The 14,657-nt window shown below is 38.9% G+C and overlaps 3 protein-coding genes and 1 non-coding gene across 7 annotated transcripts in view; 1 reads left to right on the top strand and 3 right to left on the bottom strand.

The window, feature by feature from the left end:
- Window positions 1-5,909, bottom strand: part of galnt1 (UDP-N-acetyl-alpha-D-galactosamine:polypeptide N-acetylgalactosaminyltransferase 1) — a 79,468-nt gene extending 73,559 nt beyond the window's left edge. For both annotated transcript variants that reach the window (XM_043261124.1, XM_043261123.1), the window contains exon 1: window positions 5,556-5,909. The gene's annotated coding sequence lies outside the window, so the exon portion shown is untranslated. The remainder of the gene's footprint in view (window positions 1-5,555) is intronic.
- A 3,110-nt stretch (window positions 5,910-9,019) lies between these two features.
- ino80c (INO80 complex subunit C) lies at window positions 9,020-10,548 on the top strand. 3 transcript variants are annotated; one of them, XM_043261130.1, is made up of 5 exons: window positions 9,020-9,356; window positions 9,452-9,550; window positions 9,630-9,741; window positions 9,950-10,017; window positions 10,120-10,548. In XM_043261130.1, the coding sequence occupies exons 1-5, from the start codon at window positions 9,126-9,128 to the stop codon at window positions 10,249-10,251; spliced, it is 642 nt and encodes a 213-aa protein (XP_043117065.1). In that variant the 5' UTR covers window positions 9,020-9,125; the 3' UTR covers window positions 10,252-10,548. The 3 variants fall into 3 exon arrangements, with proteins under 3 accessions (XP_043117065.1, XP_043117066.1, XP_043117064.1); XM_043261131.1 differs by having other exon boundaries at window positions 9,440-9,550; window positions 10,166-10,548; XM_043261129.1 differs by having other exon boundaries at window positions 9,021-9,356; window positions 9,440-9,550.
- A 147-nt stretch (window positions 10,549-10,695) lies between these two features.
- Window positions 10,696-13,457, bottom strand: LOC122360491 (zinc-binding protein A33-like). The gene is given in 7 exon segments (XM_043261128.1): window positions 10,696-11,704; window positions 11,951-12,069; window positions 12,152-12,174; window positions 12,290-12,520; window positions 12,615-12,710; window positions 12,873-12,944; window positions 12,946-13,457. Coding segments are annotated over 7 exon segments (1,446 nt in total). The 5' UTR covers window positions 13,267-13,457; the 3' UTR covers window positions 10,696-11,120.
- Window positions 13,458-14,219: 762 nt separating this feature from the next.
- On the bottom strand, window positions 14,220-14,292 carry trnat-ugu. The gene has a single exon. It is a non-coding gene; the product is annotated as a tRNA-Thr (tRNA).
- Between the last annotated feature and the right edge of the window lie 365 nt (window positions 14,293-14,657).

Genomic DNA, 14,657 nt, shown 5'->3' with positions numbered 1-14,657 from the left:
GCTACTGAAGGAGGTTCAAATGAGTTTTACACGCACAGTGCTTGCATTTCGCCTATAATAATTTGGCCATCATCAGAGAACATCAATTTAGAACTCTGTCTCTCAACTGACGCAGATCAGAAAATTATGATATTGCATTTAGGTCCTCGTGTGCTCGAAGGCAAAATGATTCATTGCTAAACATGACTGACTAAGACGAGAGAAAGAATCTAAGAGAAAGATAGAATGAACGAAACAGAGGAGGAGGGAAAGAGAAAGAGAGAGAATGATAGGAAGGGAGACGTGAGGAGCAAAGATGAAAGGAAATCAAAGTAGGATCCCAATGCGTGGAGAAGGGGATCTCCTGTGATTAATCATCCTCCAGCCCACTATGAGAAGAAATAATCTTGTTAATGTCAACGATGCCAAATATGCTCCAAATGCAGTTTCAAGATGCGGGGATTCAAAATGGCAGCTTGTAGATGATGTCACGTTATCTGTTAGACGATGTAAAGTAAAGAACGCGCGACGCCAGCCGAAGGGCCACAGATCCAATCAGTCCTAATGAGCTTTAATTTCATTTCAGATCAGCGTTGAACAGTGCAGCATCTGCTCAAAAAAAGCATGTCAACAGTTCCTGCAGATATTTCCCCTAATCGAATGAAAAATCTCAGAGATCATCATTATGGTGAATTTGTTATCCGATGGACCATGAGCTGGAGATCTGCATCTCCACAGCAGTAAGAGTCTGGAGCAAATCTAATTACAGCCCAGCTGCCTCTGTTAGACAAACACATGACTGGAACTTCAAGGGACAGAGCACCCAGAAGTAAAAATTCTGTTCTCATTTATGCGCCCTTTTGTCGTTCCATTTGACTTTTTTTCTTTTCTAGAACATCAAAGAAGAACATTGAACATCATCATGCTCGACACATCCCTTACATACATTACATGCTGCTTACTAGTACTACTCAAAACATATTTTCACTTTTCTTTTTCAAAAGTAACTTTGGTGTCGGAGGAATATTCTGCTGACCTCATCTGTCTACTGCTTCACCGCTCACCGGACAGTTCCCAGTCTCTGTCTGGCCGGCTTTCTTTCTACGTTCCCTGATGTTTCAGTTCCTCACATCATTTCAAGTGAAACTGTTTAAGTTATTAAATGTGCACATGCATGGTTTTTATTACAGTTTGCTAAAACTGCAAACACAAAAACATGTTCATTATTTCAAATAACAGTTTCCTTTCTATTAAAGATTGATTTCCTCAAAAGAAATGGCACATACTTTAAAAATAATGGCTCCAAAGGGTGTTTTTGCAGTCATGCCATAGAAGAACTTATTTGATCATTTTAAAAATCTAAAGAACCTTTTTCCACTATTAAGAACCTTTTTAGCATTTGAAACGTTCCATGGATGTTCAAGCTTCTACATAATTTATAAAGCATTTCTACAACGCAAATTGTGTCAAAGCAGCTGTACAGTATTAAATGGGGTAACAGTGTATCGAAAAGTATGTTTTTCTCCTCTAGCCAGACATAAAAATGAGCAAACCATTTTTAGCATAAACATTTAAGCCATCAGTAACACTATTTCTAATAACTCAGATATGCAATCTTGAAGAGATCGGGTTGGGCAAAATTTAAACCGAACAAACAGATTGAGGAAAGATATGAAGCTTGAGCAAACAGTGGATTCTGACTGCAAGGAACCATGCAGGAAAGGTTATGAAACATTATTTGTTTGCGGTCATTTCTATTTAAGGCCTATGTATTAAAATATGGCCTTAAAGGTCCCGTCTCGTCAAGCAGCCGCCATCAACGGGCCCTCTGGAGATCCCCATTAACCCGAATGTCAATATCAGAGAGCTTCACAAGTGCTAACGGAGGATCTTAATCTAATCCATTACCGATGACCCTGGACAACAGTCCTAGGCTTTCCTTCATAAGCTTTCACTCTCCCCCGGCTCTCATGTCAGACGTTGCCAATGACGGTCAACGCCACTTTAACTGTTATTCATTGCGTCATGCGACTTATAATTCAATTCCACCCTCGCTTCGACATTGCCTGTCCAGGAAAGCGAGTCAGACGCTGGGTTACTGTGGAACAATGGCATTCCTGTGCTCTGTGATGCCAGGTGCCGGCAGGAACACGATCCCTTCCATCTGTCTGTCTGTTCTGGCAAGCGCTCGGCCAGGCCCGGGCAGCGGCTAGGGAGAGTCACAGAATGGGACTATTGTTCCAAAGCCTCTTGGAGGAACACGCTAAACACCCCCCCCCCCAAACACATACACACACACACACACACCTTCCCCAACACAAACATCGACGAATGCACACCAGAATAAAGTCGCACTTTAAGAACGAAGCTAAAGGCAAGCATGTCAAGACACAGAGCCACTCCCCGGACAGTCCAATTGCTCACCGGCGCACTCGAGGGCGCGCGGGCGCATGCCGAGTACCGTACGCATTAAGGATGCACATCTGCAGCTCTTCTGAAGTCTTTGGTGAAAGGGGAAACAGCATGCTGCACAGCCCGGTCCTGTGGAACATGATTCATTTCCTATAAATGTAGGACCCGGCAGCCCAAGATTTCTCAGCACTGAGCCACTTCCACATCTGCCTGACCTTATCTTTTTCTATTGCCAAGAACATTATGTTATTAATCACTTTTTGGATATTCGATTTACGATCGTGATGAAACGGAAGAAGCAGGGGATATTTTTTTTTCCACAGCTGTGACGCAAATCTGATTGTAACAGATTATACAGCGAAGTGTGGGGTGGGGAGTCTGGTTCGGTTCGTCGTTGTTGATTGGATAGATGTGGGTGATTTTTTGGAGAGGTGGAGTTAAAGCAAGAAAAATGATTTGAGCGTGGTACACACCGCCACCGAGTCGTTTTCACTGGATAACCCATTTACAATTTGATCTTTAACATGGATTTATTAAACAGTGTGAATTGGTATGTAATGACAACTTTCAGCATCAATCACTGATTAAATCTACTAATTAAATAAATCTATCAATATGTCAGTATATATGAAAAAAGACTGCATCAAAACACTGCCTATAGCAAATTAGCAAAATATGATGTTTATCAGTTTATAACAACTGTATGAATTTTCTGTTTAGAAATTTGAAAATGCCTTCATTATTATCATAAAGTTTTTTATTCCATTAAGATTGTTTATTATGCTATCCGTTAGTTATTTTTTCACCTGCATGAAAAGTCACCCTATTAGTGAAAGTTGTTTTTTTCTTCATTTGCATGATTGTTTATTTCCTTTTTTGCATTTTCTTTTTTATCTTTTCCCGCATATTTCACCACAACTTATATTAGCGTGCATCTATTTTCTACATATCAATTCACTTTCGTTTTATTTTGATACTTTGTTCTACTTTTTTGAAAATGACTATAATATCGTTTCACAATGTTACTGTCAGTTTAGCTCACACAAAGTAACTGAAAAAATAAATAAAAAATAAAAATCATAAAATAAAAATCTGCCTGACACACCAAATCTTGTGCTGATGCTATGAATTATTCACCAAAAAACCACACAAAAAATCTAAACAATACTGCGCAGACTAGAGATATATTGCAGTCTCGAAGCGATGCTTTGCCTCTACTCTTTTTGGTTTAACGTATTCTCCGAGCTCAGCTACCATTTAATGCCCTCTGGCTACGCTTTACCCCCTCACACACTGGGACTATCAATCCCCCAAACTAAAGCGCGCGTGTAGTCGGGGGTCTGTCCAAAATCCACATAGCCCGTGTGCTGTTTAGAGCCGAGAGGAAGGCCAGCGAAAGCAGCAGCAGATAAATAATGTATAGCTCGTTCTCTCCTCTGTGAAAAAACATGACAGTTCCGTTCCTGCACCCTCTGCTTGTACAGCTTCATTTTTGACTCTAGGGGCCTGCCGCCTGTCGTCTCTGCGCTCTCATCTTCTAATGGTCCTTCCAGTGATTACTGAGACATAAGTGCGCAGTCTGTCTTGATGATCAATCATTCGCTGGATCTATAAAGTCGGCCCCACCACGGAGCTCCAAATGTAATCAAATTTAAAGGAGTGGACGCTGCCCGACGTGCCAGCCGTTTGAGGGGCGTCGTTGGCTGTAAGCATGACTGACAACTTATTTAGCAGTGCTTCAGCAGCATGCAACACAATACGTGATGATGACAACTTGGGGCGTTCGACAAAAGCATGCTCAATTTCACCTGTCATGTCATCAATGGGCTCCTCGGAGCCACTGAACCATAAAACAGCTCTTTTACCAGACAAGTGCTGTTTAGTAATAAGCATAGCAGAATTATATAACTCAAACGCACAAACAAGGTATACAGGGGTCAAAGTTTCCCATTGCTGAAATCGACAGCAGAAGAATAGAAGCAACTCACTGAAAAACACTCCTTTTTAAAGTCAGCCTATACTTGACTGACTCTTCCTACATACTGGAGCAGCCCTCAAAAGAGCAGCTACTTCAATCCGAACAGCGAAGTACGTGCGGCAACTTAAGTCATTTCGAGCACTCCAACAGTGATCAGTTGGCTTTTCCATTGTCTTTTTGCTTTTGAATTTTGCTAATATTTATTTGATCCGACTACTTACTCCATTTACGACGTATAAATTCTATTGATAGAATGAGTAAGTCACTGCTAGTACATATTAATTAGTTCTAGTACAAGTACAATGTTATTATGATGGGTAACTACACAAGTGTTTCCAGTAACAAACTGGAACAAAACATCGCACTTTAACTTTTACATTTTTAATTCAGCTACGCTATTTATTTTTTCAAAAATCTACATATATATATATATATATATATATATATATATATATATATATATATATATATACTAAATATGTAGATTTTGTGTATATATGTATGTGTGTGTGTGTGTGTATATATATATATATATATATATATATATATATATATATATATATATATCCCAACTAGTGGTACGATTTTATTGTACCTATAAAGCAACCATTTTAAATAATAATTAAATTTTCACAATAAAAAACAAACTGTAATCTGTACTAGGACGGAGTAGATAGTACTAATAACTACTAGAATGAATATAAATACCTGAACAACTAAGTGCATTAGTTAACATGAACCACAACACTGACAAGCACTTCCTAAATAGTCATTTCAACATGTACTATTACATGTACTAAACAAAAGAAGTAGCCTATCGCTCAATAATACTTAATGAACAGTGAATAACTGTATTTTATTAACGTAACAGAAATTGATAGCTTAATGTATTGCTCACTGGAAGTTCATGTCTGAACAGAATAAGTAGTAATACAATCATACTTCAATCTGTTATAACGGCTTGTTACACAGGTCTTTACTGTGTCCGGGTGCGATTTCTTACGGACGCTTGGGGGGAAAAAGTCCAATTCCCGTATCGAAACACTGCTCCTGTTCAACCTCTTGTCTGTCTTTCTGCTTAACACCGACACCAGAAAAGCAGCCGGCTACAGAAAAGCCCAAGAAACCGAGAGTCGATGATAATTGTGCGGGTTAGACGTTAGCTGTAGGGATGAAATGTTTTTACCTTCTCTCGTTTCGACAGCGCTCTGGACGACAGGAAAGACCGCCGAGTCCTTTCGCTTCGTCCCAGGGCAGATCTGAGGCTCCACGCGCTGGGGGAAAAAAATGTGATCTTCGGATCGGAGTACCTCAGAAATTAATCCCAAACATGATCGAGCGGAGAGCTGGCCTGAAATAAAGCGCTTTTCTCTAATTCCGCTGTCTAGCTCCGAGGGGGACGTTAACCCGTTAGTTTAGCGGGCGCAGAGCGGCCTTTTCGCTGGTAATTATGGGGTGAATTAGCCGAGGATCGAGGACGGTCCGTCCGCGGGATGAGCGCTGCGCTCCGGCTGAAAGCACTGAGTGAGCGCCGCTACTCGGTCTAACGGAGACCGAGCATCTGAAGAGACCCGCCCACTCGCTCAACCCGGAAGAGGACTGTCAATGCAATGGCATTCATGACACCAAAGTGGGAAAGCCACGGGTGGACAGTGGAAATATTATTATCAGGCATCTAACCGCCTGGCTAAATAAATAATTCATTGGGGAGAGAAAAGCTGCAGAGTTTTTCTACTGAAAGTAAACACACCTCTAAGATAATGTTGTTCTTACAGTTTTTTTTTCAGTTTTAGTAAATACATGATGGTTATCCAGTTTTGTTCGTGAAATATTTATGATATAATTTTGATTTAGGAACTGCACTGGCCAGACTAAATGCAAAATGACCTAGGCAGATGAGAAACTCTATACTTTTGTTTTGCTTAAACAATATTGTGAGTGTTTTGCATGAACACCAGAAGTGTGATAACACATCAATCAAACACTGCTCCCAATAGTTTATTAGGTGTACTATCATTGACTATTGCGTTTTAAAAAATAGCATTTTTATTGCCTTCCTGTACATACCCATTAGAGTAGACTTGTGTTTTTGGCATTGATAGAGCACTGGTAATTATTACAGGTAAGGCTGATTTCACAGTGTGTTCTCTATTTGGAAATTTTGATCAATATGTTTACCCTTTTAGCGAAGTAATACTTACTTTTTATTGCTTATGTAACTTTACATGCTGTCAACCATTGTTCTACCTCTATCACTTTGTTTTGCACCACTTAGATATAAACCGCTACATAATGTTGACATCCTGTAGTGAGATTATTTCTGTACTTTGGAAAAAACTCACTCACTTCCTGGTTTGAGAAAAATACAAAATGGCAATATCAACATGACCCTTGTCCTACGTGCTTGGCAGCTGTGAAAATCTTTCAGAGATTTATTGATTCATCATCATTCTGTTTAGAAAAAACATTCAGGTTCTTTCCTCTGCTTTGTTTAATTATGTTATGATTTTTTTTTTCATAATAATTGAGCTTGTTTTAGTTAAAAAGCAGGGAAAATATGAATATGCAAAATCCTAAACAAATACAAACATGCCACAATGTAGCATAAACAAGTACACACACACACACACACACACACACACACACGCACACAGAGCTCTGGGTATTCAGTTGTGTGTTTGAGGTCTGTTGAGATAGTGACTTTCAAAACAATGACCCAGGAAAAAGCCCAGTCTTTCATTTATTGCATTTTAAGTTTGGCTCATAAAATATTCATGGTTGTTTGCAACTGAACCTCAACGCAGAATCTCCGCCTATAGTTTATTTATGTATTGCATGCAGCCACTTGTAGCAGTATCGTCTTGATGAAATATAAATGAGACGTCAAGTGTGTTCAGTGCGTTCTTTGCCCCATTCCTCTCTCAACCTTTTATAAAAACAGTAACTCAGCCGTAGTACAGCCAAAACGCTACAGCAGGACTAAATTGAGGTGAATCAAACAGATGTATTCAGGTCAACTTCCAAGAGAGGATGCAGACCCAGCACTATAGCAGGAAAGAGGAGCTCTGTCCCTTCTTATCAGCGGCCGCCTGCAACATCTCAGTTGTTTTCTTCAAGGAAGAGGAGTGAGTGTGTGTGTGTGTGGGGGGGGATAATAGTGATAATTATCAAGCAATGTCAACAGGATACCAGGGTAAACTGTGGGAAAGTTTTATTCACTGTAAAACAGCAGAAGTGCCAGAGGAAATATCTTAGCCTATATGAGAGTGTTTTTGAATATTCCCTGAAAAAGCCAGACAACGACTGCTTTAGAAATGCTTCATGATTCAAAGCATTTGAATTGTCACAGCAAAGTGTTTTTTACTGAACATCCTGCATTGCAGACCTAAACGACGTGTGTTTGTGGATAATATTATTACCCTACCAGGTTACTTGTAGGCAATATTTACAAAATCAACAAATGGCACTACAACACCTTTCCTTTTAGAACAGCAGGATCACTTTTCGTCATTAATTTTTTAAGGAATCCAGGCAGAATAAAGCAGAAGACATGGCCTGCTTTTTGAATAGAAGTCGGAATGATAAAATTAGTTGAAGCACTGAATAGCTCAAGGACAACATAATGTTCTACTGATGTTGCGCTACATGTGGTGATTACTCGCTCACATTTTTCCCTTTATGTCTCCAACAATATTTCACTTCAAAACATTCAGAGGGGTCCATATGAAAGAGAACGACGTGAACTCTGAAGTTGACATTTGAGATGGCAGAAAAGGTGAGATGACAAGTAATGGCATTCAAAGAAAGGACGAGAACAGAGAGAATGAATTGAAGAAAGGGAACACTCGTCTCTTTGAAGCCGCCTCTTTTTGGATATGATGTAAAATAGGCACAATGTGAAGAAAGTAATATTTCTAATATATCCATAACCCTACATACCCGATTGCTGTAAAAAAGAAATAAATAAATAAACAAGTTAGACATCCTTAACGAGAATATAAATGTTTTCAAATAAAGGTTTGTTGCGGTTTGGTCTGTACATCAGTTAAAATCACTTCATGAATTTACAACCACATTGATAATGGTTAAAATGGAAATAATTTTGTGATGCTGTTTACATTTTCGTTACATTTCTCTTTCAGTGAAAGACAGACGGGAAGGGAGACGTGTAGGACAATGCCACTGTGGTGGATGTTGTATCAAACTCTACAGAGAGAAGAGAAATAATTACCTGACATCTGTTTTTAACAAAGTTAATTAGTCATTTATTTCCCCCAGCAACACGTGTGATTGAAATATAAATGCCATTACCCTCTTGTATTCTATAATGAGTCTGCCATAGAGCATAAATCAAACTTAACTTCGACGCTAACTGCTGTGAAAGGGAACAGGCAATGTGTTGGTCCCGTTTCAAATTCTTCTAAAGAGATATTAGGTTCAGTTATTTTATGTAGGACATCCGTATGATTGTTTTCAGTTCACAGATAAACAAGTGTTTGTCATTATCTAAATAAAAAGTAGAACACATAAAACAAACTAAAATATTAAATGTATATTAAATGACAATGTTTTATATTTGTTCCAAACTAATTATTGTCCAACCAGCGGAACCATCGCGAGAAGTCCAGTGTAGTAACGGAATACAAACGTCTGGCACTTTCTTATTACTTCCGGGTGAACGGGATGTTGTGAAAAGCTGCAGGCTAACGCGTTTACCATATTTCAGGTTATGATTGTTAAAAGTCGATGAAGACAAATGTCTGCCTCTTCTGAACCGGGAGTATCAAAAGCAAGGGAATTAAATCCAGCGACGCTCTCTGCGGGTAAAGCTCAGACAGCGGCGGCGTTAGTTGCTCAGGCCCGGAGCAAGAAACGAGCCGTCAGTCCCGCGACCCACACAACCCCGCAGCCAAACAACAACAACAACAGCAGCAGCAGCAGCAAAAAGAAGAAAACACCACCCGCGCCTTCAACTGCTCAGACTCAGGTACAGAACTAACCCTACCTCGGTACATGACGGGCATACCGTTTACATTTTGTGCTTCATTATATTTCTAATGATTGGTGTAGAATTTGTCACAGGTTGCTCCAGTGGAGTCGACCTCTGAAGGAAAACCAGTGGGGGCTGTTGACGTAGAGACTTCCACCAAATGTCTTCCTTTTAAAAACCCCAGCTTTGTGGTAAGATTGTTCTAGGTTAAAAAGAAAGCCTAAAATGTTATGTGTTCAATACGTTCATGAGTGCTTCCTGCTCTGCTAGCACTCAGGTATTGGTGGAGCAGCAGCAGGGAAGAAAAATCGGACGTGGAAAAATCTCAAGCAGATTTTAGCAGCGGAGAAAGCGCTGCCCTGGAAAATCACTGATCCTAACTGTGAGTCTGACTTACAAAATAAAGAGAAAAGATGACATAAATCAGACTGAAATGACTGTCCGTACCAGTGATGATAATCCTAAAGATAGGGTTTAATAAAAATACAAAATTAAATCATGTCTGTGTACTTAAACCTTTTAAATGTTGTTGTATATGCTGATTTAATTTGACAACATTTTAAAAGTCTTTTGTTGTTTTTGTCTGTCAGATTGCAGCATAGATGCGCCTCCTTCTATGAAACCTGCTAAAAAGTACTCCGACATATCAGGTCTGCCGGTGAGTCTGTTAAAAAATGTTGTCTGTTAGTAATTTAGAATTTATTCATTATTTAATGAGAATAGTGTTGTCAACCTATGTTTAATGATCTTTGTGTCCCAGGCAAACTACACTGACCCTCAGACTAAACTGCGCTTTGCATCGACAGAAGAGTTTTCCTACATCCGTCAGCTGCCCACAGATGTGGTGACTGGATACCTGGCTCTCCGTAAAGCCACCTGCATCGTGCCATAAGAGAGAATATAAAACTTTTCTTAATGCACTTTTAAATGCTGTCTGACCAATGGATGTGAAGGACTGACATACCTCTATCACGTTCTGTTCCTTGTGTATGTTTGTGTATGTTTTACTGTTGCCTTTTTTAATTTGATTACCACACAATAGTTACTTCTTTTTTTTTTTAGGTTTTCAGTCTGTTGTTTAAGTGAACTACTTGTAGTCTTATGATGTTGGTTTGGCTAAATGAAATACAAGATCGTCTGTATGTGTAACTTTGGTAAAAAAAGAACAATACAAAGCAGTGTTGTCACAGCTGGCTTAATATGTATTTATTTTGTTGCCCTTTAGCAGCATCACGAGGTGTTTACAGTGAAGAGAAAAAACAAAAAAAATCTCACTCGTTATTTTAACCTAGTAAGCCTCAACTCTTTAAATTAAGCAGCATTAAGAGTGCATTGTAAACTAAACTTCTGTAAATTAAATGATAAAATAGTAGCAGCCACCAAATATGGAGTTACTTCACATTAGAGCTAAAGACAGACTTTTTTTTTTTTTTTTTTTAAATTGAAACGTTACGAAAGATGCTATTAACATACAAGTTAATTGAATTCGATTTATTTGAGCATGAGGTCATTTAAGAGTTTCAGGTCTTACAGGTAATGGGTTTCAAAAGAGCTACAATCAGCGACCATTTAAAATTTTAATATCAGCAGATTCAGTAGCACAAATAATTGATTTATAGTAAAATATTGGCTACTAATAATAATTATACTGTTTACAGTTTGTGACTATTACAGTACATGGTCAGAAATGAACTTTCCTGAAATTGTTTCCAAGAGAACATTTTATCACCACCTTAATAATTCTGTCTGTTGCCTTTAATATCATATACTTTCTACCCCCTGGTATAAATTGCTTTCCGGTGGTTCCCCCACGGACTGGACTCCAACAACCACTTTAGCTGGTAATATTCTTAAAGGTCTTTCATCACAACTATAAAAGAATGGAAAGACTTTCTCTGTGAAGATGGTTGTCAGTGTGCACAAATGTTTGTTAGTTACTGCATCACAAAATGATAGTTTTCCTCTGTCCCAGTCCAGCTCCAGTCTCAGCTTCTGAAGCTTCTCTTCAACTGAAAAGGGGTTGTTGGGGATCTCTTGAGACTGTGAGAAATATTTGTCATCATTGTACCACACGCACCACACATTGGTGTTAAAGAAATCTGCTCCTTTCCTTTGGTTTGATTCCGTGGTTACTCCAATGATCCACCATGAATTGTCTCCAACTTCCACATCCCAGAAGTGTTTCCCTGAGTTAAATCCGTGTGAACCTGGAACACAGGAATATATCTCAAACCTCTCTGGATTATCAGGAACCAGTTGCTGTGTCTTGCTGTACTTCACACAGGTCAGATCATCAGACAGAATCAGACGTGGATGTGCAGTGTTTGGATCCAGAGTCACGGGAGCTGAGAAGACAAACAAACAACATATGGGTCAATGGTGTGAATTTTGTTTTTTGTCCATTAGGTTTAGTTCAATTTTAAAATAAGTATACAAATTATTTGCATACATACATGTTTCAGAGGAATATTTTTCTGAGATTTAATAAAGAAGGGGCCTGCCCATAAAAAAATTTCCTGTGACCCTGAGATTTTAAGCAAGGACCTTGTATGACTTTACACTGTGTGTAACTGTCTCTTTAAAAGACTCACTGTTTTGAACAAGTTCCTGCATCTTCTTCCAGACTCTGAAGGTCAGGTTTCTCAGATGATCTGCCACATCGATCAAAGCTCCTGAAAGCATCTCTGGATCTAGCTGTGAACTCTGGGCTCTGCATAAAACGAAAACATTCACTAGTCAGAACTGCACTGAGCGTACTGTGTTCACAATCAAAGACATGACAACTCACTTACCTTTCCATTGTGACATTGAATTCCTGCAAAATATGAACAAAACATTTTATTATCTCCTTTAACAATCAATATTTAAATGAATTGTGCATCTCAATACAGGGTGAGTTTTGTGCAAAAGAACAAATATTCAGTTCTCACTTGTAGAATTGAGACATCACTGGCGTTCATCTTCTCCTCTATGTCTTCTATTGTTTCTGATAGAGCTGAGATCTGTCTGTTAATCTCCTCAAGCTTCTCTTTCATCTTCTGACTCTTCTGCTCTTCCTCTTTCCTCAGTGCAGCGATTGTAGTTTTTTCTTCATCTCGCAGAAACTGATGAAGCTTCTTAAACTCCTCTTTAATCTGCTGCTCTGTGTGCTCGGCCTGAGTCTGAACATAAAAACAGAGAAGTTTACCTCTGCATTTTTAATGCTGTATAGATTAAATACAGGAAAAAAAAACTAAGCATCTGACTCTTATTCACCTTGGTTTGCAGAACTGTTGTATTATACTCTTTTTTCATTTTTTCTGTATGTTTAAGCTTCTCTTGTAAGGACGTCAAGGCTGTTTTGAGCTGCTCCTTGAGTTCACCAGTAAAAAATAAGTTTGATCAGTGTCTGTGCTAATATACAGTGCAAACGAGCTACTTTTGCATACATATATTTTACTTGTATTACGAAGATGCACTAAAGGAAAAATGAAACACATTGTTACGTCTGGTAAAGAAGAGAATGCGTCCTACCTTGTAAGATGGAACAACTTCATTAACGGGGCGGAATCTGTGATTCCCGTGTTTTTCTGAATCTCTGCACACAGACACACACAAGCTGATCATCGTCTAAGCAGAGAAGTTTGAGTTGCTCGTTGTGGAGACTGCAGACCTCCTCGGACCCTGAAGCGCTTTCTACTGTCAACGACTCGCACAAGTTTTTTAACACCAGATTGCAAGGAGGACCGAGTTTTGAAGATCTTCTCCTGCAGACAGGACAATCCTGAGTATTTCTGGTTTGCCAGAACTTCTGAAGACATTCTTTACAGACACTGTGACTACATGACAGCATAACAGGAGCCTTGAATATTTCAGTGCACACAGGACAAGAGAGATCCTCCAACGATACTCTTTTCACAAAAGCCATTTCCAGCTTTCAAATCCAATGAACTTTCTCTTCTTTTGTTTCATAAATAACCATTTGAATCAGATGCTGTTTGCTGATAGACCCCCAGTCCAGTACAAATACATGGTCCTCTTAGTAGGTTTTCAGTCAACATCAAAGAATCCTTCTTCAGAGAAGTTCAGAGAAGTCATCCTATAACTCCGAAGAGAGAAGTACTTCCTGATACCTTTTGAAAGAGGGTTGAGTTCATAGTAGTTATCTGGTATATCAGGTTCTTTAAATCTGGTTTTTCCTGTAAGGGAGCAGGCCTAAGTGAATCAATGGTTAAACAGCGGACGATCGATTGATTAATTTCTGGCTCAAAAAGTCACAGCAGAAGCGTTCAGCTGGGATTCTGCAGACCAGTCAAGCTCTTCCACACTGACTGAATCAATCATTTATTTTGAACCATGCATTCTTTTTGTATGCAGAGGCATCCTGTTCAGATTGTTGCTATAAAATTAGAAGCACACAATTCCCTAGAAAATCACTTGATGCTTAAACATTAACATCTGTACTCATGAAGATGACTAAAGCAGACAAAGCTATTCATTAGAAGACAGTGTCCCAATACATTTGACAATATAGTGTATGTGCAAACAAATTACAATCAGGTGGTTGTTTTTGCAACAATGTAGAGATGTGTTGAAGAAAAAAAATGATGAAAGTAGTAAACATACTCAAAAACGACTGATGTCAGGCAAAATGAAGAGACTAAAAAGGAAAATGAAGTTCAAGAGATAACCTTGAATTGCTTTGCACTGCCTCAGCCTCAATACTAGGCACATCGTAGCTTCAAATAGTTTTTAAATTCAGATACGTTTTGTTTTGCTGCCATCTACCAGCATCGCAAGGTATCGCGGTGGCACATTGAGCGAAATGTTGTAGGGTTACAGAACAGGTAATAATTTTCACTTTTTAAAAGGTGATCAATCAGGCCTCAGCGAGGATCGAACTCGCGACCCCTGGTTTACAAGACCAGTGCTCTAACCACTGAGCTATGAAGCCTTACCTGACGGCTGTCAATCATGTGACAAGAAGAGTTGAAGGTAGCACAACAGAGACACACCTAAAGGATTTGGCAGGTCAAAGGTTTGAGGAAAAAGTCAAAACTTCCTGATTCTAGAGGTGCCTTTACAAGTCAGTTTTTCAGTCAGAATGAAGCAGTCGAATCAGACTCATTTGAATGTAAGTTTATTTTGAATTTCAAGACTAAAGGTCACACATTCCTTATTCTTGCAGCAGAATTTAAATCATGCCACATTTCTGTAAGTTAGTGAAATGGAAAACACCTTTATGGAGAAAAACTGTTACAAATTGAACTACCTAAATTTTAAAACAAACATAATTTTTATTGTCATCTTAATTGTATA

The sequence above is a fragment of the Puntigrus tetrazona genome, chromosome 16, assembly GCF_018831695.1.
Source record: "Puntigrus tetrazona isolate hp1 chromosome 16, ASM1883169v1, whole genome shotgun sequence".
NCBI lineage: Eukaryota > Metazoa > Chordata > Actinopteri > Cypriniformes > Cyprinidae > Puntigrus > Puntigrus tetrazona.
Note: the sequence above shows the minus strand (reverse complement) of the source record. Positions and strands in the feature narration are given on the sequence as shown.

Bases quoted from the DNA above. Each gene is read 5' to 3' on its own strand.
- ino80c (XM_043261129.1), top strand. From the start codon at position 9,126: ATGTCTGCCTCTTCTGAACCGGGAGTATCAAAAGCAAGGGAATTAAAT. The intron at 9,742-9,949 runs GTGAGTCTGACT...TTTGTCTGTCAG, and splicing joins GAAAATCACTGATCCTAACT to ATTGCAGCATAGATGCGCCT. The intron at 10,018-10,119 runs GTGAGTCTGTTA...TTTGTGTCCCAG, and splicing joins CCGACATATCAGGTCTGCCG to GCAAACTACACTGACCCTCA.